General features: G+C 44.5%; 2 protein-coding genes across 2 annotated transcripts in view; one reads left to right on the top strand and one right to left on the bottom strand.

The window, feature by feature from the left end:
- Positions 1-3,753, top strand: part of Prss54 (serine protease 54) — a 10,669-nt gene extending 6,916 nt beyond the window's left edge. Inside the window, exons 3-6 of the mRNA XM_058575919.1 lie at positions 377-635; positions 1,180-1,311; positions 2,823-3,147; positions 3,190-3,753. Coding sequence (XP_058431902.1) covers positions 377-635; positions 1,180-1,311; positions 2,823-3,147; positions 3,190-3,386 — 913 coding nt within the window. The 3' untranslated portion in view covers positions 3,387-3,753. The remainder of the gene's footprint in view (positions 1-376; positions 636-1,179; positions 1,312-2,822; positions 3,148-3,189) is intronic.
- Ccdc113 (coiled-coil domain containing 113) lies at positions 2,631-26,249 on the bottom strand. The gene is made up of 9 exons (XM_046434259.2): positions 26,059-26,249; positions 24,414-24,540; positions 23,530-23,688; positions 21,409-21,564; positions 20,293-20,373; positions 16,713-16,868; positions 11,833-11,940; positions 5,302-5,457; positions 2,631-3,907 (listed from the first exon to the last, which is right to left on the bottom strand). Exons 1-9 carry the CDS (start codon positions 26,157-26,159, stop codon positions 3,821-3,823), a joined length of 1,131 nt encoding a protein of 376 aa, XP_046290215.1. The 5' UTR covers positions 26,160-26,249; the 3' UTR covers positions 2,631-3,820.

The raw sequence follows: 26,249 nt of genomic DNA, 5'->3' as shown, positions 1-26,249 counted from the left end.
TCCTGGAGACTGATCTAAAGGAGTGAGTAAAAATAAACCCAGGGGCCGGGCATGGTGGCTCACACCTGTAATCCCAGAGGCTCAGGAGGCTGAGACAAGGAGGATCTTGAGTTCAAAGCCAGCCTCAGCAAAAGTGAGGCTTGCCAAGCAACTCAGTGAGACCCTGCTTCTAAAGAAAATACAAAATAGGGCCAGGGATATGACTCAGTGGTCAAGTACCCCTGAGTTCAATTCCTAGTACCCCCAGTAAATAAATAAATAAGCCCAGGGAAGATGAGTTGGATACCCATTCCAGGCTGGGAAGTAAGGAAACAGGAAATGTGAAGCTCCTGGTTGCCTTAGATTCTCAATGTTCTCTTTCTTCCTCTCTCTCCAGGAAGTCTGCCATAGTTATTGTTGGTATAGCTAACATGGATCACAGAAATATTGCTCACACAGAGTATCCAGTCGATACCATCATCATCCACGAGGACTTTGATAACCACTCAATGAGCAATAACATAGCCCTCCTGAGGACAGACTCGGCCATGCATTTTGACGACCTGGTCCAGTCCATCTGCTTCCTGGACAGAAAGCTGCATAAGCCACCAGCCTTGCAGAACTGCTGGGTGTCAGGATGGAATCCCACGTCTGCAGTTAATGCAATCCTTCTCCCAGAGGAGGCTGTGTGTGTGCTGGCAGTGGGGTGACTCAGATGAACTGTTCTAGGGCTTATTGTAATAATTCAGGCTATTTGAAGTTCTGGAGTTGGGCTGGAACCCTCACCCAATCATGGAATCTCTATATTACATGGGTCCTTTTTCCTCTAGGCCTATACCCAAACTGGAAGTACAGAGGTAGTGGACAGCCTGAGGTGTGCACAAGGTTATGGGGGGTAGGGAGTGGGGGGTAGGGATATTATTCCCTAGACTAGAGCTGACTGTCCAGCCATCCCTGGAAAAGAAACAAGGGAATAGACATTCTCTAGATGTGGAGGAAGGGTGCATTGTTCTCTGCCTGTTTACACATTCAAGTCCAGAACAATGACAAAAACTTACACATAGGTTCTGGTTTCTAGAAAGAAAAGGGATTTATGGGCACATCTACCTGTTGTCATTTGGATATGTGAGTTGCAGCTGCACTGACACAGGGGACTGCCTTCTTCTTAATAATTCTTGGGCTCTCTGTTGCATGGTCCAGACAGGAAATCACATGACAATGAGTATCCTGAGGAGAATCTCCGTGAAAGACATTGACCTGTGTCCCTTACACCTACTCCAGAAAACAGGATGCGGCAGTCACACACAACGGGAAACCGAAGCCGTCTGCTTGGTAAGAATGATAAAGTAGAACCTAATTCTTGAGACTGAGCCTTGGGTACGTCCAGGAGGGACTAGAGGCTCCTCCTCCCTGCATGGGAACCTCCGTGAGGGCATGCCTTGGGATTCAAGGCTATCACCGGAAGGAACAGCATCGGGCAGATGGCTCAACACAAATCTGCTGAATGAACAAACCAGTTCCCATGTTCAGTGTGGCATGATTAAGCATGTCTAAGTCACAGATTTTTAAATGGGCTGAAAATCGGTGCCGAACTCCACATGCAGATATATCTGAGCAGGTCTGTAGGAGAAGAGTCATTGAAACCAGCCTGTGTGGAATCTAGACTCTCCTCTAGTGCTGGTGAATGTCAGATATTGGGGTTTTCTTCTGTGAGAAGCCCTTCCCTCCCCCCATACGAGGGCTGTACAGATAGGCCCTTCCTGCAAAGTTGCTCTTTCTTCTCTTTACTCTCACCTCTCTTTTGGAGTGACTTCCTCAGGAAAAGGGAGGCTTATTGAAGGAGGATACCCCAAACAGACCAAACACCCTGGCCTCACCCTGGGAAGGGGCCGCAGTGGCCGCTCTTCTGCCTCTCTGCTTCTCATGGATGAATCTGCTCCTTTTGTCAGACACTCGGGGTCTGCCTGTGTTCAAACAGTGAGAGCAACATCTCACTGCCTGCTCTTCCAGCCAGGCAGGCCTCACTGGTCCAATTTGGCTGAGTAGCCATTGGAGGACAGCCCTCTTCAGAGACCTAAGATGGACCATGGGCTAGAGGTGGGTGTGGGACATTCCTTTAAGAGGAGGCCTGGAGTGGAGAGTGGGTGGGACAAGTAAATCATGCCTAGTAATGGTCTTGTTGCTTTTCCCATTTTTCTCAACTTTTTGTAGAAAACTGGTGGCCTTTTATAGACATCAAGATGATAGAGAGTGCATCCTGTGTGCACGGTACCATGGTGCTTTGCATGTGTTAGAGGCATTTACTGTGTCCCCACTTGGGCTCAGAGAGAACCTCGTTACTTGGCTAGGGTGGGGAAATCTGGGAGGCTAACCCAGTGGACATTCCCTGGGGGCTCTGCCCTCACTCTCTAGACATTCCCTTTGGGATTGCATTTGGAAAGGAGCAGCTTGGGTGAAAGATGGGAGCAAGCTAGGGAGGAGAAGGGGAATAGCATGCAGTAAAGCCAGAAAGGAGAGTAAGTAATACCAATATTTGAGGAATGAGAAGCCCAAAGAGGGAAGATGTAGTCAAAGTACTTAGGACATGAAAGGGACAAGAAAATGCAGTATGAACCAGGAAACTTCAGGCAATCATAGGAGTCCACAAATAATTCGCATAATAAAAGGAAAATCATGTTGGAATTTGTGGTGGTGGCTGTGTAGATTTGAAATAGTATCCTACAATCTGCCTTATTTCCAGGGAGAACCCGTGTAAAACATTTCTAGAAAAAACAGCACAAGGATCTATTAAAAAAAGAAAACATGTTTTTCTAAGACCTGAAGCCTTCTGTCCTTTGTCGCAGGGGGAAGCAGGAAGCCCCATGATGTGCCAGCTACAGCAGTTGGATCTGTGGATCCTGAGAGGAATCCTGACCCAAGGTGGAGATACATGCCCAGGCATCTTTATATACACCAGGGTGGAAGATTACAGCGACTGGATCATGTCCATGACTACCAGGGATGACCATCCCCTGTTCTCACTCCAACACTGGGACAATTTTATACCTCGTCCCTCTTTCGAAGAGCACGCTGCCGTGACACGGAGCACACATTCTGAAGTGAGCCACAGGAGCACACATTCTGAAGTGAGCCAAACCAGACGGTCCCAAACCTCCTTCGAAGAACAAAGTAGTTCCACTATGACTTCACAGCTGACGAACAGCACTAGAGATGAGCTAGACTTTAGGGAAAAGGGTCTCCGGGAATCGGGCAGATCTTCGGAGGCGGCCCTTCAACCCATGTACTATGACTATTACGGTGGGGAGGCTGGGGAGGGGGGGTCTTTTGCAGGTCAGAACAGGTTACATCAGCCCCAAGAAATCATCTTGGTTTTCTTCGTGCTTGTTTTCTTTGGCAGCGGTGTCTAGTCTAAGGGGAGCTAATCCACCAAACTGAAGAGGAAGCTCAGGATGCCACGTGCCAGGCATTCGCCATGATGTTGGGGTGTCTGTTTTTGATAGTTGCACACCTGGGCTGCCACGGACGGCCCCACAGCACACGCTGGGCTGGCTCTCCCTCCTCTGTCCCACTCCCACATGCGGAAAGGTCACTTTCATTTGTGCTTGTGAACTAAACGTGGGCTAACAAGTGTCAAACCGTTAGCGTGCCCTGTGGTTCTTTCAGTGACAATGGTTCCAGGGGCCAGGCGGTGAAGACTCCCCGTGGGCAGATGTAGCCTGGGAGGTGATGGCCAGCCTGTCTGGGGAGTTGGGGACACCAGTGAGAGGACCCTGTGACTAGAAGAGAGGGGAGTGCTTTAATGGATCATTTCTTGGTCAGCCATCCGTGCTCCTGCCCCTAGCTATTTCCCAGGAGAGCCAATTGCTTGCAATTCCTCGTTGCTTGCCTTTATTTTATCCCAAGCCTTGCGGTAGCCTTTCAGGGACATCTGCAAAATGGCAAAAGGGGAGGGGAAGAAGGTCAGTTGGGGAAATCTGAGTGCCTATACCTAATGGGGCACTCATCCAGCCTTGCTGCAAATGTGGGCCACCTGTAGGGGGCAGCATTCTGCCCTGCAGCATGCCACCAAGGGGAAGTGGCCATCAGGAGATCCTTCTAGGGAGCCTGAGGAGTTGTAGATTTTGGCTGGAGTCTGGGGGGCCCAAGTTTGAATCCTAATTTTCTCCCTGCCACCAAGTGACCAGGGAAAAGGCAGGAGAAAGGAACAAGGGAAGTGGAGTGAGGTCCTAGACGTGAAGACACCAAGCCCCCAGTTTTCCAAGCGGCCTGCCCCGGAAGCTATTTAAATGATGTCTTCCAAGTGGCCTTGGTTTGCATCCTGGCTGTGGCAGTCTTGACACCAATACAGTGTCTTTACGTTGCCCATTTCTCTTCCACAGCTCACAGGGAGCCAGGGCACTTCCTGGGCACACAGGACCATATTCAAAGGCTGTGGGATTAGTTTAAGACAAAGGCCCACGGTAACTCTGTCAATGTATGGAACTGGGTTCTGAGTGATATTAAAAATCCATTGTTATCTCATTTTTAAAAAACTGGCTTCTCCATGTATAAAGTAGCAACCACCAAATTACCTATGGTGTGGAGGGATTCAGAAGCTTCTAGAATTCACTAAGAAAACAACTCCCTTGGAGCAGGTGGTGCATGCCTGTAATCCCAGTAACTCAGGGAACTGAGGCAAGAGGATTCAAGTTAGGGGCCAGCCCAGTAACTTAGCAAGACCCTGTCTCAATACAAAAAATAAAAAGGGCTGGGGATGTAACCAGGAAGCAAGGAAGGGAGGGAGGGAGGGAGGGAAGAAAAGAAAGAAAAGGAAAACAAGCAAATAAAAACACTTGATTGCGGGATGTGGTGGCGCATGCCTGTAATCCCAGCCGTTTGGGAGGCTGAGGCAGGAGGATCATGAGTTCAAAGCCAGCCTCAGCAACTTAGCAAGGCACTTGGCAACTCAGTGAGACCCTGTCTCTAAAATAAAATATAAAAAAGGGCTGAGGATGTGGCTCAGTGGTTGAGCACCACTGGGTTCAATCCTCGGTACCAAAAAAAAAAAAAAAAACCCCAAACACTTTATTACTACAGAGTGTCTCCCTGATACCTAAAAATACTGTGTCCCTAATGGTGAAAAAGGAACTGATTTTTTAAATCATCCTTCATTTTGGTTTAATAGTTGAAGCAACTGCTGAGATTTCTCACAGATGTAGCCCACCCAAACATCCATAGTCTTGGCCCCCAAAACAAAATCCTAAACAAAATGTCACAGGTATGAAAGACTGACAACCCCATGGAAATGTGGAGTCCCAGCCCACGGGGCTCTCAGGGGCTCACCTCTGCGATTTCCACTTTCCTTTCCCACATCTTGATGGTCTTCTCCATCTCCACATTGAGGATCTTCTCCCGGAGGTACACCATCACCTGTGGCGCCCGGAACTCGGCCAGTTGCTTCCGCAACTTCTTGTTGGCAGCCTCAGCTTTGGCCCGATCCTGGGTTGGAAAGGACCAATTACCCCAGGGAATCCTGGTGGCTTCTCCTCTGAGGACTTGCTGGCCCTGCCATCTCTCCCCACAGGCTCCATGTAATTCAAATGATAACGGTTCCATATTCAGTGGGCGGGGAAATCATGAAGTTCTGCTGAGTTTTTTTGTTTTGGGTTTTGTTTTGTTTTGTTTTTAACAGATTGGGATATCTTAATCCAGTTCAGAAATACTAATCTTCTTTCCCTTCATTTCCCCTTTTTTCTTTTCTTTCTCTCCTTTATTAAGGAATTCTTAATTTTGTGTGTATGTGAAAAATTGTGTATTGAAGTACACTTTATCAGTCTCAATTCACTTTCCTGTCTTCTTTTATTGTAAAATACATATAAAATTTTCCATTCAGCGGCATTACATAGACTCACACTGTTGTGTGACTTCTCCACTATCCATCTCCACAACTTTTCCGTCTTGTCAAACTGAGACTCTGCTCACTAAACACTAATTCACCATTTCCTCCTACCTTCACCCCTTGGTTACCACCAATCTTCCTGTCTCCATGATTCAGACTACTGTAGGTCCTCCCTCTAAATGGAATCATACAATATTTGTGCTTTTGTGACTGGTTCATTTCACTTAACATAATGTCTTTGAGATTCATCCACAGTATAGCATGTATCAGAACGTCCTTTTTTTTTTTTTTTTTTTTTTTTTTTGGTACTAGGGATTGAACTCAGGGCACTTGACACTGAGCCACATCCCCAGCCTTATTTTGTATTTTATTTAGAGTCAGGGCCTCACTGAGTTCTTAGCACCTCACCATTTCTGGGGCTGGCTTTTAACTCACAATCCTCCTGCCTCAGCCTCCCAAGCAACTGGGATTATAGGCATGTGCCACTGCACCCAGCATGTCCTTCCGTTTTAAGGCTGACTTTTTTTTTGTACTGGTAATTGAGTCTAGGGGTGCTTTACTACTGAGCTCCTTCTCCAGTCCTTTTAGTTTTTTTATTTCGAGGAAGGGTCTTGTTGTCAAGGATCTTGCTAGTTGCTGAGGTTGGCCTCAAACTTGTGAAAATCCTAATTCAGTCTCCCAAATCACTAGGACTACAGATGTGTACCACCCTGCCCAGCAGAGTTAGAGAAAGAAACCACTAAGAAGAGCCCTCTTGCCAGAACTATACTTCCAGCTTCTTGGAAGCTGAGGCAGGAGGATCCACAAGTTTGAAGCCAACTTGGGCAAATCAGTGAGAACCTAACTCAAAATAAAAATTTAAGAAGGGCTGGGGATATAGCTCAGTGGTTGAGTGCTTGCCTAGCGTGTGCAAGGCCCTGGGTTCAATCCTCAGCACCACAGTGTCACACACACATAAACAAAACGAAAAATCCTCTTGAGGTTTGGGCAAGCTTCAAAGACTAGCAACAACTTGCCCCTGCAAAGGGCCCTGACTTTAATTGGATTAGGATGTGATAAATTGATGTCTTGGGGTGTTGTTGAAAGCAATAGAGAAATTGGGTAGCAATTAATAAAGATTAATAGCTAGGTTTGATGCCAATTGAGGCAGCCAGAAGTTTGGCAGAAAGATGAAAAACCAAAGAGAACTCAGCTGAAACAGAAATCAACTCTGTTGTCAGGGAGACTGTATCAAGACCAAGGCTGCACCCTCTGAGAACAACATCAGAGGACACTAATAGCAAGGGAAACAGCAAACTCCTGACCTAGTCTAACCAAGTCAGTAAATGATGACAAGCCAAGAAAGGAGGACAGGGATTACCCAAAGTCACCATATCATCTAAAATGTATGCTTTTAACAAAAATTATGAGATAGACAAAGAAATAGGAAAGTGCAACCCACACAGGGAAAGAAGCAGGCAACATAAACTGTTTTGGGGAAGTCCAGATGGTGGACTTAGCTGATGATCTTCAAAGCAGCTATTCAAAGAATCAAAGTAAATCATGTTTGAGGACTTAAAGGACTACATGTTGATAATGCCTCATCAAGTAGAGAATATCAATTAAAAGATTATTTAAAGAGAACCAAATGGAAAATTGGTTTTTAATATAATTGAAATTTTAATATTTTTTTAATATAACTGAAAGTAGAATTTTACCACAAGGGAATCAACAGTAAAATATAAGCCATAAGAAAAAAAGAATTTGGGGCTGGGGTTGTGGCTTGGTGGTAGAGTGCTTGCCTTGCATGCATGAGGCACTGGGTTCAATTTCCAGCACCACATAAAAAACTAAATAAAATAAAGGTATTATGTCCATCTACAACTAAAAAATTATTTTTAAAAAATCAGTAATCTTGAAAGTAGATTGATAGAGATTATGCAATATGAAAATCAGGGATAAAAAAGAACAAATTAACTGAATGTCAAAAAATGTGGATGTACATGCAATGAGAGTGACAGAACAAGAGAAGGAGAAAGGAACAGAAAAAAATATATATATTCACTTGATGGCTGAAATCTTCCCAGATTTGATTTTAAAATTATACACCCAAAGAACACCTCCAAGTATGGTAAACACAAAGAAATCCACACAAGGCAAAGAGATTGTTCAAAACAACAAGAGAAAACAATTCACCCTGTATAAGATGAAAGAAAGCCTAAGGAGATTAACAGCGGACTTTCATGTGAGATAATGGAGACTAGATGGCAATGGGATGAAACGTGCTGAAAGGAGAAAGAAAAAAATGACTCTTACCACAAGTCTTATATCCAGCAAAAACGGTTTTTCAATAATAAAAGCAAACAACTGAGCACACAAAGATCTTGATTTCTGATGCCATTCTTGAAAGGACTCAGGACTTCTTTGTGGAGGGATGGTTGATTTGGGGGCTGGAGCAGGAATCCCAAGATGAACCTAGAGACTCTTGTAGTGCCAGGAAGATGGCACTTCATATCTCTTCATATGTTTTTTAAATGAAGAAGTAATTAAAACATTCCCAAATAAGCAAAAACCCAGAGAATTCATTAATAGCAGACCTGCCTTATGAGAAATGGTAAAGGAAGTTCTTCAGGCTGAAAATAAGTAACACTAGATGGTAGTGATTCAGAACTCACATGTTTTTAAAAAATAAAGTTTTAAAAAATGTAGGTAATTATAAAATATAATATTATTGCATATTTCTTCTCTTAACTGATTTGAATAGCAAGTGAATAGAATAATACATGTGTATTAAAGAGGGTCTATAACATAAAAATGTAACATATTTGATGGTAACAGCATAAAGAAGGCAGGTTGAAACAAAACTGTAATTGAATAAGAAAGTTACAGCAGATGGTAATTCAGACCCACAGGAAGAAATGGAGAAAAATACAAGAGGACCAAAAAAAGCTATTATAACAAAATCTGTGAACAAACTTTATCTTCTTTCTTTTTTTTTTCAGTTTTGAACCCTTTCCTTACACCGTTTAAAAAATTAACTCCAAATGGATCATAAACCTAAATATAAGAACTAAAAGTATAAAACTCTTGAAGAAAGTATAGAGGCAAATCTCTATGACCTAGCATTAGGCAAAGGATTCTTAGATATGACACCAAAGAACAAGTGTAAAAGAAAAAAAATGGACTTCACCATAATTAAAACTTTTGTGTGTTGTAAACGATAATACCATTAAAAAGAATGGGAGAAAATATTTGCAAATCATATATCTGATAAGAGGCTGAGTCCAGAATAGATAAGAGTCTCATAACTCAAGGATAAAAAATAAATAACCCAATTAAAAACTGAGCAAAGGACATGAGTATATATTTCTCCAAAAAAAGGGATAGACATGTGACCAAAGATGCTCCTCATTAGAGAAATTCAAGTAAAATCACATTGAGATACTATTACACACCAATGGCAATGACCAATAAATTTTTTTTAAAATGACAAGTGTTGATGAAAATGTACAGAAATTGGAAGACTCACACATTGCTGATAGGACTATAAAATGGTGTAACCACTTTGCAAAACAATTTGGCAGTTTCCCTAAATGTTAAACATAGAGTTACCACATATAACTCATGGTCTCCTTTGAGGTATATGTCCAAGAGAAAAGAAGACACATAGTCACATAAAAACCTGTTCAAGATCCAGCATTATTCATCTTTGCCAAAAAGTAGAAACCCAAATATCCATCAACTGATGAATGGAAAAATAAAATGTGGTCTATCCACACAACAGAATATCATTTATCCATAAAAAGAAACAAAGTATTAGTGCATGCTACAAGGTGAACTTTGAAAATATTATTCCATGTTAAAAAATCCAGACATGAAAGACCACATATTTTATGACCCCTTTTTTATGAAATGTCCAGAACAGGAAAATCTGAAGGATAGGAAGTAGATTAGTAGTTTTCTGGCTGGAGAGTGAAAATGAGGTAATGTAGGGAGGAGAGGACTTATAATAGATGCAGGGCTTCTTCTTGGGGTGATGAAAACATCACTGCTGATAGTTAACATAATTCCTGAATACACCATAAACCTTTGAACTATATACTTAAATGGGTGAGATGGGTGAATGATATGGTATGTGGTTTATATCTCAATAAAACTGGTTTCAAAAAGTTAACAAACAGAATCCCGGGCATTTAAATACACTAAGTAGTGAATGGTAGGCTTTTAAAAGTCAATTTTAAGTTTCACTTGTTATCTAATCACTATCAACCCCGGGAGAAAACAAGTAAGTGGCACAAAAATCCTTCATGGAGTGAGAACACTGGCTTCTGCTTCAGCTTTGTCACCTGTCACACTGTATTGAGGCTGGGACTTTTGCAGAGAGGGTTGATTCTCCATTGAGGCTACTATTAAGGTTTGGATCTAGAATGTCCCTCACAAGTTTGTGTGTTGAAAAGGTCCCTGATGCAGTAAGGTTCAGAGGTGAGGATATTAGGCAACGATTGGATCATGAGGGCTCTGACCTCATCAGTGGGTTAATCAAATGGATTAATCCATTGATACGTGGGTGAACCAATGGGAGGTAGGACCTCGGTGAAGTAGGATACAGGGGGTGTGCCCTGGAAGGATTTATCTCATCCCTAATCTCTTCCTCTCTCTCTCTCTCTCTCTCTCTCTCTCTCTCTCTCTCTCCTTCCTGGCTGCCATGAGCTGACAGCCCTACTCCACCAGCCCTTCCACCATGATGTTTCTGCCTTGGAGCCAGCTGACCATGGACGGAATCCATTGTAACCATGAGCCAAAAGAAATATTTCCTTCTCTAAGTTGTTCCCGTCAGTATTTTGGTCACAATGACAACCTGACTGATGTAAATATGATGTGGATGGCATGACAAAACTGAGTCACAAGTAACCCTGTGGGCCACTGGGGGCAGGTTTGGGGCCACACTGATGGGCACACTTCAGACCTACTTAAGACAACAACACTAATTGTACTAATGGCTTTCGAGTTGACAAAGCATCATTATGTGTGGTCTCACCTGATTGCCACAACAAGAGCTGTGACCTCTATGTTACATTTTGAAAACCGGCCTGTCTCATTTGAAGTCTTATCCATATGGGAGAGAGATATATACAGCTCAGTGTTAGAGTGCTTGCCTAGCATATATGAGGCCCTGGATTAGATCCCCAGCAGTACCAGAAATTAAAAAAATAATTAAGTAAAGGTTTATTCAAGACCAGAAGCTGGCAGCATGAAACCCAAGGCCAGGCCATTTAACTGGTGTCCAGTGCTCTTTTTCTCCCATCCTTCCCAAAAGCTCACTTCCTATGTGTAGCTGAGTCACATCTTGTGTGCATTAAAGTTACAAAAATTCAGCTCCATGTGCTCAGAAAATAATGCAAGAGATAACTTGCAGGCCAGATATGTAGGGAGGTCAGCTGATCCCTCTCACCTTTCCACACAGTGACCACAGGTTCTGGAGTGAGCCTGGGGCCGAGGTCATAGGTCTGCCATCCTTCACAGATAGGCAGTGCACCGAGGAACCAAGGTCAGTGCCACCACTGCACCAAGAAATAGTTATTTTTAAAAGAGCATTTTCTCTCTCTCTCTCTCTCTCTCTCTCTCTCTCTCTCTCTCTCTCTCTCTCTTATTCAAAACATCATATGTTGTCAGGTGTACTTTTGTCATATCAGTTATATGACCACGTTGTATACATTTTCTATATGCTCGCAGGACAAAACTTTGAATATCGTATTTTACGGATGTGTTATGTGGACTCTGTGAGATTTTTAATTCACCCTGGACCCTCACTCCACAGTAAATGTAACACTCCTGGGCTGTAAGTCCACCTTCTGCTTTGATGGCTCAGAGCTCTTTTGATTTTTCTGGTCTAGGCTTCCCCAGATACATAACCAAGCACCTTGGATTTGGGTGGACATTCACACAAATCCTCGCAGACAAGAGACAAACGCCAGAAACGTCTCGCCCTCTCCTACCTCCTCTACTTGTATGGTTTCTTTATCAATTTTTTCAAGAAGCTCTTTTCTCAGCAAGATCTCCTTGCCCAGACAGATGAACATTTCCACTGCTCGGTGAAGCTTGCTCTGAAACACAACAACACAGCGAGTCTTGAGCTGAGAGGCCTCTGAAAACGGTGGGAGGGTAGACAGCAGAAAAACAGGACCGTCCAGGAACTCGGGCTTGCCCTTCTCACGGGTGCCCAGGTTTTCAGAGACCTCGAGTCTGAGAACTGGCAGGGGAGGAGAGATGGACAGTGGTTGGAGACACCAGAATCCACTGTTTACTAAGGGACGCTTTGTACAAGTCCCAGACCCCTCTGAACTTGGTCCAGTCACCTTATATTTTGGCAAGGTTACAGGTTCCTGGTAGAGAGCTGGGCACACAGTGCCTGGCATACGGAGGACATTGGACAAATAGTTGTCATGACTACCTGGTGAGGATGGAGAGGGAGGGGTACTCCACAGGAAGTGGGTGCTACCATTATCTCCAGTTAAGTCACTGAAGCAATTTGCCCAAGATCACAGAGATGGGGAAGGAAGGATTTGAATCCAAGCAGTGTGATCCCATGGGCTCCATCTACCATGATGCTGGGGGGCGGAGGGATCCTGCAAAGCTCCCTCAAAGGTTCCCATTTCATCACTTGCTCTTCACCAGCTCCCTGAGGTCCCTGCTTCTCAGACTAGTACCCCTGTGGGTACTGTCCCCCAGGGGGAAATCAACCAGAATAGGTGAGATATGCTTTGCCTGGCTGAGGAGTGGGTCAAGGGAAGGAGCCAGGACTTTCCAGGTGCTTCTCAACAAACCCACACCCACCCACCCTGTCCCAGACACTGTTTAGGGTAGCCAGCCAGGTCCTGCCTCTGGGAGGCCGGCTCAGAGATCTGGAGGCAGTCAAATAAATGCAACAAGAAACAGCAGACAGGACAGGGTCAGGGAAGGTTGTCTGGGGAAGGAATGCTGGAGAGACAGCTGAACTGGGGACAGCTGCAGAAAGAGGGAAGAGAGCAACAATCCAAGCTGAGGAAAGAGCCTGGGGAAGAGGTGCAAAAAGAACTGGGAGAGGAGAGGAGATTGCAGCAGAGTCCCACAGTGGAGGCAGAGCGGGGCTGGGCAGGGGTGCTGCTCCGGGGGGTCAAAACTTAGGCAAAGCAGAGCCAGAGCCCCCTGCCGCGGGGGACCTTAGGCTCTGGGAGTCATTCTCTTCCCCACTCCTCATCTCTCCAGCCTGCACTCCTTTAAGGCTCATTTCCTGCTCCGCCTCCTGCACTTGAATAGGAGACCAGACTCAGGGGGTCAGCTTGGGCTGGGGGAGGCAGGACAAGACTCCACTGCAGGCCAGCCATTCAGGGGGACAGAAAGAGAGCAGAGGGAAGACATGTACCAGCGACTTAGAGGGTTAGGACAGAGTGGACCTGCAAGGGCCAAGGCAAGGCCAGGGCTGGCTCTGGTGGGGCAGGGTCTTCACAAAGTGTGGCAAGAGCTGGCGTCCAAGGCTCTGTTCAGATGCCGGTCACTTGAGGAGGCTGCCGCTGGAAAGGCTTCCAGAGCTTTCTATTGTGGTGTGGCCAATTACCATAGACTCGGAGGTTTAAAGCAACAGCTATCTGTTATCTCTCAGTTTATATGGGTCAGAAGTCTGGGCACAGGGTGGCTGCATTCTCTGCCCATGATCCCCACCAGATTGAAATCAAAGAGTGGCCAGGACTGTGATTCTCGTCTGGGGCTCAGGTTCTCTTCCAAGTTTACTCATTGTTGGAATAATGCACTTCCTTGAAGTTGGAGCATTGAGGTCCCCATTTTCTTTCTGGCTGCCAGCAGGAGGTCACTCTCAGCTCCTAGAGGCCTTGCTAAGTGCCCTTCCACATGGCCTCTCTATCTTCAAGCAGTAATGGAGAGAGTCTGGCCTAGGAAATTCCTCTGTGCTTCACGTATCTGACTCCTTGGCAGAGGAACTCTGCTTTCAACAGGATCATGTGATTGATCAGCCCCGACTGGATAACCTCCCCATCTTCAGGTCAAATGTGCCATCTGACATAACCAATGTAACAGGCAGAACCTCATGACCGAAGCTGTCACATTCACAGCCTTGGCTGGAATGAGAAGAGTGAATGCACCTGGGGGCAGGGTCTGGGGGACGTCTTAGCAGTCTACCTTCTCTAGGGCACCCAGTCACTAGTTCTGTCAGTCAAGAGTGACTTACTGCAGCCGAAAAGCCATTGGCTTGTGCTCTATCAGACACACCAGGCAGGTTCGAGGGCATAAAGTCACAGGAGAGTGATCATGATCTGATTCAGGATCACTCAGGAAAGTCACAGAAGAGACCTCATCTATCTTGTGCTGTCTAGGCACTAGACCCTTGGCATTGGATGTGCTTGGCAGAACGTAGGCCTTGGTACTTTTGCTAATAGAGGGAAGTTATTCTGTGTGTTTTTAACAAGGTCCACTTTGGGGTCTTTGATATTTATTTCAAAGTGGCCCCTCCTGTTACTTGTCTTCCCCCCCACACACACACAGCCAATACTGTCAAGTGAACTGCCTTCCCCGCCCCACGCTGCCCCCTGAATCTGGTCTCCTACTCACGTGCAGGATGTGCAGCAGGAAATGAGTCTTAAAGAAGTACAGCCTGAAGAGAGGAGGAGTGGGGAGGAGAATGACTTCCAGAGCTTAAAGTCCCCCCAGGCAGGGGGCTCTGGCTCTGCTTTGCCAGTTTTGACCCCCTGGAGCAACACCCCTGTACGGCCCTGCTCGGCCTCCACTTTGACTGTGACCGTGCTGCTCTCTCATCTCCAGCAGTTCATTTGATAATATTGGCTAAGCCCTTTCTCTGCGGGGGGACACAGCACAGACTACACAAAATTCCATCCTGGGTGGTAAGGCACAAAAAACTTACATCTGACAGGTGAGGCGTCTTGCCCTGATGAAGCATCTCCCCCTGCAATCCCAGGTGAGGTCTGACCGACATTCACAGCTGTTCGGCCTCCATTTCCCCAGGAGAGCTGAAGTGGGTCATGGAGGAAGTGGGTTGGCTTGACCCTTGACCTGCTCGTGTCTACCTTTGGACTCCTGTGGGGCAGCTCCCCCAAGTTCCGCCATCTGCTTGCCATCACATACAAGAGATCTATGGGCACAGTGGCCACTGAGCTTTGGACCAGAATGGCTCCTGTTGGGCCCCCGGTGGCCTGTGCAGCTGCTGCTCCTCTGGTGTTGCCACTGTCTGCACTGTGAGCTTAGATTCGACTTTACAGAGCTCAGGGCCTGCACCCTGGGCAGATTCGTTTTATAAAGCAGTAGCTCTACTTCCCAAATCCCAAGACCAGACAGGTCCTGTGCTGGTTAAGTGATTCCACAGGATAAGATCCAGGTCCAATGTGACCTAACCACCTGTTAGCCAAGGTGGTCCGCAGCAAAGGCCTGGGAGGCCCAGGGACTGGCCTCATCTTGAAAGAACAGTGATCAGATACCAAGTGTGATGAGATAACCTAAAAGTTGGACGTTCGTGACACATGAACTTCAAAAGGCCGCCACAATGTTTTCTACATACTGTAACCCAGGAGAAGGCAGCTGGGGGGACACACACTGAGCTGGGCATCCTGGCTCTGCCACTAACTTGTGGCTTGAATCTGGCTAATACTCTGCATCTCGGAGACTCCGTGTTTTCCATTGTGAAAGAAAAATGTTGGACAAGCATCAGCCTGATCTAAACATATTCAAATTTACATTTTTAAATGACACTGTGTGGGCCAAATGAAGGCCACCTGTAAGCTACCTATCTAGGCTCACAGCCACCGCTGCCACCTGGGCACTAGGCCAGGAGTCAGCAAACTTTTTCTATAAAGGACCATATAGCGAATGTTTTAGACTTCGTAGGCCCAGAGGCAAAACAACCATAACTATTACATATTCACTTATATTAATAAGAGAAAAAACCCAAATCCTACAAATGTTTTATTGATGATCATATGTTTTATTGATAAAATTATAATTGAGTATGATATATTGGAATACGGGTCTACTAGGGAATAGAATGGAATTTCAAGAGAAGAAGTAATTTTGCCTAACCGGGTTTAATAGTTGTATTCTCTATCATCCAGTCAGTTGCAGATGTTCTATAAAAGCTACTCTTAGCTCACAGGACACTGGATGGAAATACATTGGCCCAGTTTGCTGACCACTACGTTAGGTGGTTGCTAGAAGGTAACCAGATGGCCTGATCTACTGGGGACAGGTCCTATTCATGCCCAGAATCCCTGCTTAATTATTAATAGTGCCTTTTCTCTCCCAAGAGCATTGCATTTGGATGATAAATAATTTAGTAGTTTTCTGATTTTATAGCTAAGACTCTTTTCCTTTGCAGGGTTAGAAGCAGGGAAGTACTTACATTAAACAGGGCCCTAAATGCGGTGGTGTATAAAGCTTTGTGTGTAAAATTTATCCCTATTTCACTTAGGGTAGGACTAGAACATTGGTTTATTTAAAAAAAAATAAAATCTCACTGGATATAGTACTGTACGCCTATAATCTCAGAGGCTCGGGAGGCTGAAGCAGGAGGATTGCAAGTTCAAAGCCAGCCTTAGCAACTCAGAGACCCTGAGCAACTTAGTGAGACCCTGTCCAAAATTATATATATATAAAAGGCCTGGGGATGTGGTTCAGTGGTTAAGCAACCCTGGGTTCCATTCCTGGTACCCAAACGAAACAAAAGAAAACCCTCCCCACATGGTTCTCATGTGCAGCCAGGGTTGTGGGACCATTTGGATGCTGAAGTGTTGGGTTTGAAACCTAGTCCTCATCCGGGGGCTGGAAATCTGGAAGCAGTAGGCCTGGTGGGGGTGCCCAGCACTGGGGTGGGCCTTACTTTGTATGCGTTGAGGATCTGCAGGGTATTTCCGGATGACAGTTTCAACTGGATCAGTTCTTGATTCCGTGCTTCAATCGTCTCTAAAAACTGAGCATTCTCAATCTTCAACTGCTGAAAATCAACGTCATGGAGCGCCTCGCCCACCTCTTCCTTCTACGGCTCAGAAAGAAGAAAAGACGTTATGTTCAGGTGTGACTTCACACCTGCAACTTGGTGAGACTTTGGAGGTCAGTTATCACTTAGTCATTCAATGAACATGTCCTGGACATCTGCTCGGTACCAGGCGTGGTGCTAGGAGCTGGGGATAGATTAGAGTAAATGCAGTGCTTCTTGGCCTTGAGGAATACTATGAGGGTCTACGGCCGCAGGTGCTAACTCAAGAGTGGTGTGGGTGGGGGGCAGGAGGTGGACAGGGGCAGAGTGCACCCAGAGCCCCTCAGCCAGGCCAGGGCAGGCTTCCCAGAAGAGATAGTACCCAAACAAAGTTGTGAAGGAAAATTAGGAATCGGGCCATTAAAAGTCATTTTAAAATCTGGAAACCCCAGAAAAAGCAGCCTCTAAATTCCCCTCCTTTGATCCTAGGGCATTACTGTAGAGCAGGTGTGTCTGCATGGCCTCTCTGATTGGCCCCACCAGGTTTCTGCCATCTTATGTTTGTGGTGGCAATAGCCCAACTCAGGGGCTGCTGTTCCCCACAGTGCTCTGTTCTGGCTGTGTGAGTTCCAGGACTGCTTCTTCCCCTTCCCCCCAAATATGACCCATCCTCCTTCTCCAACGCTCCAACCTGTTCTTTATACCTGGGAGTCAGCCTCTCTCCTGAGCCTCGAGAAGCTTTAGCTCTGGGTCTTTGCTACTGTGGTGGCCTCTGTACAGCACTGTGCCTCCTTCCTTTCTCTCAATGACACATTAGTCTGAGCTCAACAGTGCAGGGTCCAATCTGTGTCATTTCTGTGCAGAAATGGTGTGTGGGTGGAGGTCATCCTTCTCCCCAAGTCAACCTTAAAGTCCCTGTTTCAAAATGGCTAAATCTGCATGGACTCCAAGAACAAGAACTCACGCTCTGCAGGCAGCTCCACTGGGGCACTCGAAGCTCTTTTCCTGACACCTCCAGCCCAGGCCCAGCTCGGGCCTCAGGGCCCTGCCAGTTGGTATGTTCACCCTCCATAAGTCCTCTGAGACAGTGGTCATGGCCATCCTGGGCCTGTCATCCCAGATCTTCCCACATGTTTTCTACTCCCCTCGCCAACATCTTCACTCTACATGAACTCTAGTCTGCTATTCTTCCCAGGGTGGAGCCCACGGTGGATGTAAAACTCCAGGTCAGGGCTACTCAGAACAGCACAGAGCAAGGCCAGCCCTTTCCTGGTCTGGGCGCCATGTTCCTATGGGGGCAGCTGGGCCACAGCATTCCAGCCAAGCTGACTATCAGGTCCCTAGGGCGTAGCCAGCAGGTACTGGTACAGGTATTTCAGGGGATCAAAGTGCAGGAACTCACATTTGTCCTTAGTCATGTCATTACAGTTATTCCAGCTTGCCGAGATCTTCCAGGATTGTCAGGGGCCGCCAGGAACAGGAGCTGAGCACGTACCCTTAGCCTTGAGCGATGAAGGTGCGAGACTGGCTTCTGCTCGCAGTGCGAAAGCAAGTGGGCCTCACCTTCACTCAGCAAGGAATTACAGCTTTGGGAGTGGGCGTCACCCAGTGGGGCTGGGCTACCCCCCTGAAACCCAATCCCTTGCCTCATTTGGGTGTCTTCCCCTCAATAAATAGGGTTTCAGACCGAGGAGTAGGATCAGCTAGGGTCAAAAGGTGGTTCCATTCCCAGTTTTTCAAGGAATCTCCATGTTGCTTTCCATATTGGCTGCACCATTTTGCAGTCCCACCAGCACTGTATGAGTGTGCCTTTTCCCCACATCCTCGCCAACACTTGTTGTTGTTTGTATTCTTAATAGCTGCCATTCTGACTGGAGTGAGATAAAGTCTTAGAGTAGTTTTGATTTACATATCTCTAATTGCTAGAGATTTAAAAACAGTATACACAGCCACATCAGTGTTTATTGTAGCACAATTCACAATAACTAAACTGTGGAACCAAACTTGATGCCCTTTAGTAGATGAATGGATAAAGAAAATGTGGTAAATATACACAATGTGGTAAATATACACAATTCTCAGCATTAAAAGAGAATAAAATCTGCAGGTAAATGGATGGAGTTGGAGAATATAATGCTAAGTGAAGTTAGCCAATTCCCCAAAACCAAATGCCAAATTTTTTCTGTGATATAAGGAGGCTGATTCATAGTGGAATTGGGAGGGGGAGCATGGGAGGAATAGACGACCTCTAGATAGGGCATGGGGGGGGGAAGAAAGGGTCAAGGGAGTAAAAAAAAAATGGTGGAATGAGATGGACATCATTACCCTAAGTACATATATGAAGACACGAATGGTGTGAATATACTTTGTATACAACCAGAGATATGAAAAGCTGTGCTCTATATGTGTAATATGAATTGTAGTGCATTCCGCTATCATATATAACAAATTAGAATAAAAATTTTAAAATAAGTAAATAAATAGGGTTTCGGCATGCTGTCTCTCTTTTGCCAGCCTCCCTTGCCTTCTCTGTGGGAGCTGGGGCCGAGGAGCCATCACTGAACCCCAAGAAAAAGGTACTTTCTGTGTCTGTGTGATTATTCAGCCCAATTCACCTGGAGTGACCTTGACTACAGCATGCTGGATCCTGAGACAATCAAGTAAGTTAGTTCTCCTGCTCAGTTTTGCGTCACCGTCCACGGCCACCTCTGATGCATATGCCCACATTTGGCACATCAATACTCATATTTGACTTAGTGATAAAAGTCAAGGAGGAGGGTGCCACACGTCATGCCCCAAGGCCCTGAGCCATGTCTGTCTTACGGCCCTTAGGGTCAGCTGCACAAAGATTCACCAAAGCACAGTATGGTTGTGCTGCATCAGCCATATTCCCCAAAGGGGCCAATGAATATGTCACCAGGGTCTTTTAAATCCAATCCAAGTCCATCTACCTCCACGTGCCTGCATAGTAACTGCTGGTTTCCTAAGGCTGCTAAAATGACTTGCCACAAACCAGTGGCTTAAAATTAGGCGAAGTTATCATTGCAGTTCTGGAGGTCAGAAGTCTGAAAAGGGTTTGGGACTTAAATCAGGATGTTAGCAGGGCTGCTTTCCTTCTGGAGGCTCTGGGAGAGAACCTTTCCTTGGAATTTCTAGCTTCTGGAGGCGGTCCACATACCCTGGCTCAGGGCCCCTTCCTCTCTCATGAATCGCATCACTCTGATCTCTGCTTCCATTACCATCGTCTCTCATCTTCCTGCCTCCCTCTGATAAGGAGGGAGATTATATTAGGGCCCAATCAGTAATCTAGGATCCTCTCCCATGTCAAGATCCTTAAATTACTCATACCGTGGAAGGCAACGCATCAATAGATTCCAGGGATGAAGACAGGGACATCTTGGTGTGGGCGATATCATTCAGTCAACAAAATAAACAAATAAATAGATAAGTAGATAAATAAATAAAGGAAGAACAAGCCACATACCTGCCTCAATTGTAAAAGAAGTTTTTTCCTCTGAACTTTGAGAGAAATATTCTTCAAACGTAATTTATCCCTCAAATTATCCTAACAAACAAACACAAAGCATAAGTTAATGAATATCTTTTCTGTTGTTTTGACAAGTAGACCTAGGGGTGCAAACCAAACCTGAACCCTAACATTTAGTGGTTTATTTTCAGATCTCTCTATTTCTGCCCAAGAAAGCCATGTGATGGCATTTCACTTACGATCAAGATGCAGAGAAAACTGGGTCTGCCCCATGTGAATTTTACAATGCTTTTAAATTCAAGACTACTTGGATGTGGTATAGGGGACTTTCCTGAAAAATGATCTCATGATTCATGTTGGTCGTATATTCTTCTGATAGCTATTACTCATAGCATGTTGGAGTTACCAAGCTAATCTAACTGTCCCCAGGGCCCAAATCTTGCCATGCTATAAAATCTCCAGAAATGAACACATTACGTGCCCCCACATTCTCTTTCCATTCCGATGCCAGCCTGGGGTCCATTTACTAATAGTAAGAATACCCAAAGAGCTTGAGATTGACCTGTCCCACTCCATGTAGTCACCTGACTAGCCCAGCCCCACACCTCTTCAAGAAAATACATTAGATCTTGAAACAAATAGGAACAACAGAAAAGAGGAAGTTGGCTGGGTATGGTGATGCACACCTGTAATCCCAGTGGCTTGGGAGGCTGAAGCTGGAGAATCACAGATTTGAGGCTAGCCTCAGCAACTTTGCGAGACCCTGTCTCAAAATAAAAAATAAAAAGGGCTGGGGATGTGGTTAAGTGGGTTCAATCTCTGGTATAAAAAAGAAAAAAAAAAGTTAGTCTGATATTCTGCCAATATTCATCCTGCCTTACTGGTTTTAGCCTAGATAAAAAATGCATTCTAAAACACACCACACCTCTCCCTCTCCCTCCCACCCCCTCTCTCTCTCCTCTCTCTCTCTCTCTCTCTCTCTCTCTCTTCATGGGATGTGAAAACCATGCATATGTGGGCAACATATACAAAGTTAGGCAGCCCCACATGCATAATTTGTGTCATTCTATGAATCCATTCTCCCTTTGGAAGCTCTAACTCCAGCCAACTCACCCGCCGGTGGTTCATGTCCTCGATGTACTTCAACACTTTCTCAGTGGCCAAAATACTCCCTTTCTTCTTGGATATGGTTCTTAGAATATCTTTTTCAAAGTCATGCACTGCTCTCTGGACTTCAGTCCACCGAATATCAGCTTCCTCGATGATAGCCTGGGAAAGGCAGCACAAGAGAGGAGAGTTTCCAAAGCTTCTCAAAGATAAATCCTCTGAGGATACCCAAGTCTTTGTCCCCAGGCCACATGCCTCTTAGTTTTAGAGCTCTCCTAAGGTATAAACCTGACTATATAAGTATTAATATTAAAAAGCATGCTTTGGAAAAGTGATAGTATCCATAAAAAGTGAGCAATCAAAAATGAGGTCTCAGATATAAGTATGTATTTCCATATCTGAAATATTATGCAACCATTAAAAATTATGTCATGTGGAAAATGCCTGAGAGGATACACAGCAAAACCGGAACCCAGTTAAATCTAAACAGATGAAGTAGTGAAATAATGAAGCATTCTTATTATACACTTATGTAACTTGAAAAAAAAGATGTTACCAGTGATGGGAAGTAATATGCCATATACATATAATATGTCAGAATATGCTCTACTGTCATGTGTACCTAAAAAGAATAAAAAAGTTTTAAAAGATGTTATCAATGAATCTATATCTATATATAGATATGCATATAGAGAGCCCCCCTTATCTACATTTTCATTTTCTACCACCTAACCATCTGAAAGCATTAAATGGAAAATTTCTGAAATAAGTAATTCATAAGTTGCCAATTGTGCACCATCCTGAATAGCATGATGAAATCTCATGCTGCCCCTCTCTGTCCTGGCTGGGACATGCATATCCCTTTGTCCAGTGTACCTTTCTATAATATGCTACTTGGCCATCAGTCACTTAGGAGCCACCTCAGATCAGCTGTGGTGGCACTGCAGGGCTTGCATTCAAGTGATCCTTATTTTATTTAATTAGGGCCCCAAAGAGCAAGAGTAATGATGCTGGGACAATTCTATTACTGTTTATTGTTATAATTGTTCTGTTTTATTATTAGTTATTGTTAATCTCTTACTGTGTCTAATTTATGAATTAAACTATATCATAAGATGTATACAGAGGAAAAAACATGGTACATATAGGGCTTGATACTATCCAAGGCAGCAGAAATTCACTGGATGTCTTGGAACACATCCTCTGAAGATAAAGGGGAACTATGGAATATTGATGTGGAAAGATATTGTTAAAAAAAAAAGATACAATTCACAAAACAATGATCCTTTTAAAAAAAGAAATTCATATATGCATAGGAAATGATCTAAACTCCAGAAGTAGATAAATTCAGTGGTCAACCATAATGGCTTCTGGTTGGAGGTACCATTGTGAATGTTTTCAATTTAAAATGCTGTATAACAAATATGGATTGCCTTGGAATAAACACACACATAATTTTTTAAATTATTATTATTTTTAGTTGTTGATAAACCTTTATTTTATTTATTTATATGTGGTGCTGAGAATCGAACCCAGCGCCTCACACTAGGTAAGCACTCTACCACCACTGGCTACAACCCTGGGCCCCCACACACATAATTTTAAAGCATAAAATGAGAAAGTATCTATGGTCTCACTGCAAATCATTCCAGTTCAGGACTCTCCCCATGGCACTATTGCAAATTTTTAAGGGCATGTATGGTTATTGTGGTTACATTTTTAAAAAATCCATATCCTAGTGACATATCTAAAATATTTAGAGATAAATGGTATGTCTAGGATTCTCTGCATAACAGCCCAGTGGGGTGAGGGGGAAACAGTTGGGACATTGATGATCCAAGAGTGGCCATATGTTGGCATTTGCTGCATCTGAGTGTTGAGTCCATAGGGATTTGTGGTGTTAATTCTCTACATTTGAGTACATTTGAAATTTTCCATTTAAAATGCTTTAGATTTTGTTGTTGCCTCAAGCAAGTGGTAAGTTCTTTAAAGACCTGCTCTCAATCTGTCTTATCCTACTTCTGTTTCTTTCAAAGCATCAATAATAACACAGACACACCACAGGAACTTCTTGACCAGGTGGAAATGGGAGTCCAAATAGGTTAATGAGACTGAGAGGAGGATCACCTCGTGGTACTGCAGGTCCCGCTCAGCATTTGCCCTCATGTGCCTCAACTCGTCCTTCATGTCTTCCAGCTCCTTTTGCACAAGGTCAAGTTTTTGTTCGACACTGAGGCTTATCATACGGTCACCTGCCCGGGGTTTGGATTTACGCCTGCTCCGTAACTGCAACCCAAAAAAACCAAAGCCACTGTCAAAGAGGTGGGCATCAACATGATTCTTCAGAACTGCTAGAACTTATCCCAAAGGAGAGCCAGGGGAAACAAACTCATGGTGAAAGGATTCTGGATATTTGGCCAGAGGTGGCATTTATTTCACAAGTCAGCCTAAGATCCTATGCTAGTTTCCTTGAAGACCCATGTTTGACAATGAATTAAAAATTAGTAACTGAAAACTTCTTGCAGGTGAAAGACTGTGAATCACTGTAGACTAGAATTTAAATCAAGATCAGGAGAAGGCTGGAACTCAGCGCTTCCTAAACTGAACACAAAGAGAAACTGCATCCAGGGGCACAGTGTTCAGCAAAACAGACAAATAAATCAAAGTCTTGGATTTCCTAGACATTTAAGGCAAAGGTCACAAGTAAGTGATCCAGGTAATCTTGGGCCTCAAAGTAACTTTATTTGATTTTCAAAGGATTAAACCTACAGATAGGCCCTCTGAGACAAGGGCTACCAGCAGGTCTTCTACGGCTGAATCCTCCAATTTAAGGGATTTCTTTCAAATAAAATAAGATATTCTGGGAGAGTTAATTCACCACTAATTGAACCTGACTCCCTTCGCATTGATTTGAAATAGAAACTCTGGCACACCACAGGTAGAAACACAAATACCACCTGCATATAAGGGGACAGATAGGATAAAGTACAGTTCAGATCTCTATTAGGTACCTGTGCAAATTCTGCTGCTGTTATTTTAACATCTGAAATTCGCAGAGGTCGGTATTCCCTAGACTCCAGTTTACAGCAATATTTCTCAAACATCTCTGTCTCCGTTTTGAGAGCAGAGTTTCCATAGCTGCAAGACAGTGGGTTACTGAAGTTAAGTTCTAATAGGAGTTTAAACGCCAAATAACCAATAACATTTATTGGCCACGTGTGCAAGACATGCAGCCTCTTGGTATCTTATTTCTCTCACCTATAAAAAGGAAATAAGAATTGCATCTCCCTGTTAGTGTCGCAACAAGGAATGCAAAGATTTTAAGACAGTTGCTGGCCACATTCAAGTGCTGTTTAAGGCTCAGATATCTTTATTATTATGTTTAATGAGCCCCAAAAGTCGCAACACTGGTATTATATTGAAAATTGTTGTACTGGTTTAATCTTCAAGTGTCATCTAACTCATTTGTGAAATTCCTTCAGAATTACTATTTTTTTTGAAACTACACATATTCACCAACTCCAGGTGTTTCCTTTGGTTTATATTTCTCAACTCTTTTATTTCTAGCACCCAATAGATGAAAGAATCTGCTGGAAGTTTATCATAGATTGTGAAAAACTTTGAACAATATCTTTTTAAACAACTAGAGATGACAAATTTACTTTAGCTTCATGTGCATAATGCATATATATTTTATATATGCATGAGTGAGAATGGCTTTGATGTTTTCATATGTTACTGAGATAATTCCTGTTGGACTGAACTTTAAGATTAGTGGAGAAGGTTGACTAGAAAACACAAAATACCAAAATGTCTAGCTTTCTCAGCATATATCACATTCCCAGTATAGCCTGTGGAATTGTCCCTGAATCTGAATCCCAGCATGAGTACTCTCAAGCTGTGTGAATTTAGGAAAGTGCCTTAAATTTGTGTGCCTCCTAGGATTGCTGTGTCATTATATAAGGTCATATATGCAAAATACACAGCACATAATAACACTCAAAAATTGTTGCTCTTGGTAATAAGGCCTCAATTCTGGCCTAAACTATTTATAGATGCATAGAAATAACATCTGTTCAACTTCCAGAGTCAGGATATTCTGTGCAAAATCAGTAAGATGTGCGATGTACTCATACAATCATGATATTCCATTTACTTACTAGAGCAGATATAAAACAGACTGCCACAAACCTACTGGGCCTGTTGTTCTTTTCAGTCTACCTCCATACTTACTCTCTGGTTCAAGCCCAGGTTGCCTCACAGCAAAATCATTTGGACAGCTTCCTTCTGTCCTGCTTCCATATTGATTGTACCATAGAATCTTAGCATTGGAAAGCCTTTTCTGGTGCAGAACAGGGGAGCAGTTAGGCACACAATCTGGCACTAAGCAGACACCAGGCGGAAACTCCAACGTCACCAATGACCCTCTGGGCTCCGCCCCCCCCAGGCCCTGCCCCTTCGCGCCTTCACCAGGTCCTGGCAACAGCTTGTCAGCTCAGTGGCAACGGAGACTCAGGACACCCACTTTGGGGGTCTTGGACTTCCCAGCGTTCAGTGTGGGCTTGGATGGTCTCCAGGCTGGAGCCAAGGTCCGAGGCCACTCGGCAGGGGATCCACCGTACCGAGAAGCGGCCAGCAACAGCCGACAAGGGGTACCTGAGCTCCTCCACTAGCCCGCACAGCTGGATAACAGGAAGCTCGCTGTCCTCTCCCGTCTGGGAATCGGTGTGGACGCTCTCAGAGTCCTCGTCAGTCATCGCTGTACCCAAGCGGCCCTTGCCAGTGCCGAGTGTGCCCAGGAGCGCCGGACGCCAGCCGCCACGAGTCACTCAGGCTGCTACTCAGTG

The sequence above is a fragment of the Marmota monax genome, unplaced genomic scaffold (genome assembly GCF_021218885.2).
Source record: "Marmota monax isolate L192 unplaced genomic scaffold, Marmota_monax_Labrador192_F-V1.1 WCK01_AAM20220418_F8-fsc00024, whole genome shotgun sequence".
In the NCBI taxonomy this organism is placed as follows: Eukaryota; Metazoa; Chordata; class Mammalia; order Rodentia; family Sciuridae; genus Marmota; species Marmota monax.
Note: the sequence above shows the minus strand (reverse complement) of the source record. Positions and strands in the feature narration are given on the sequence as shown.

Bases quoted from the DNA above. Each gene is read 5' to 3' on its own strand.
- Ccdc113 (XM_046434259.2), bottom strand. From the start codon at position 26,159: ATGACTGACGAGGACTCTGAGAGCGTCCACACCGATTCCCAGACGGGA. The intron at 20,374-21,408 runs GTGAGTTGGCTG...TTTGTTTGTTAG, and splicing joins AGGACATGAACCACCGGCGG to GATAATTTGAGGGATAAATT. The intron at 3,908-5,301 runs GTGAGCCCCTGA...GCCATTTTGCAG, and splicing joins GGAAAGTGGAAATCGCAGAG to ATGTCCCTGAAAGGCTACCG.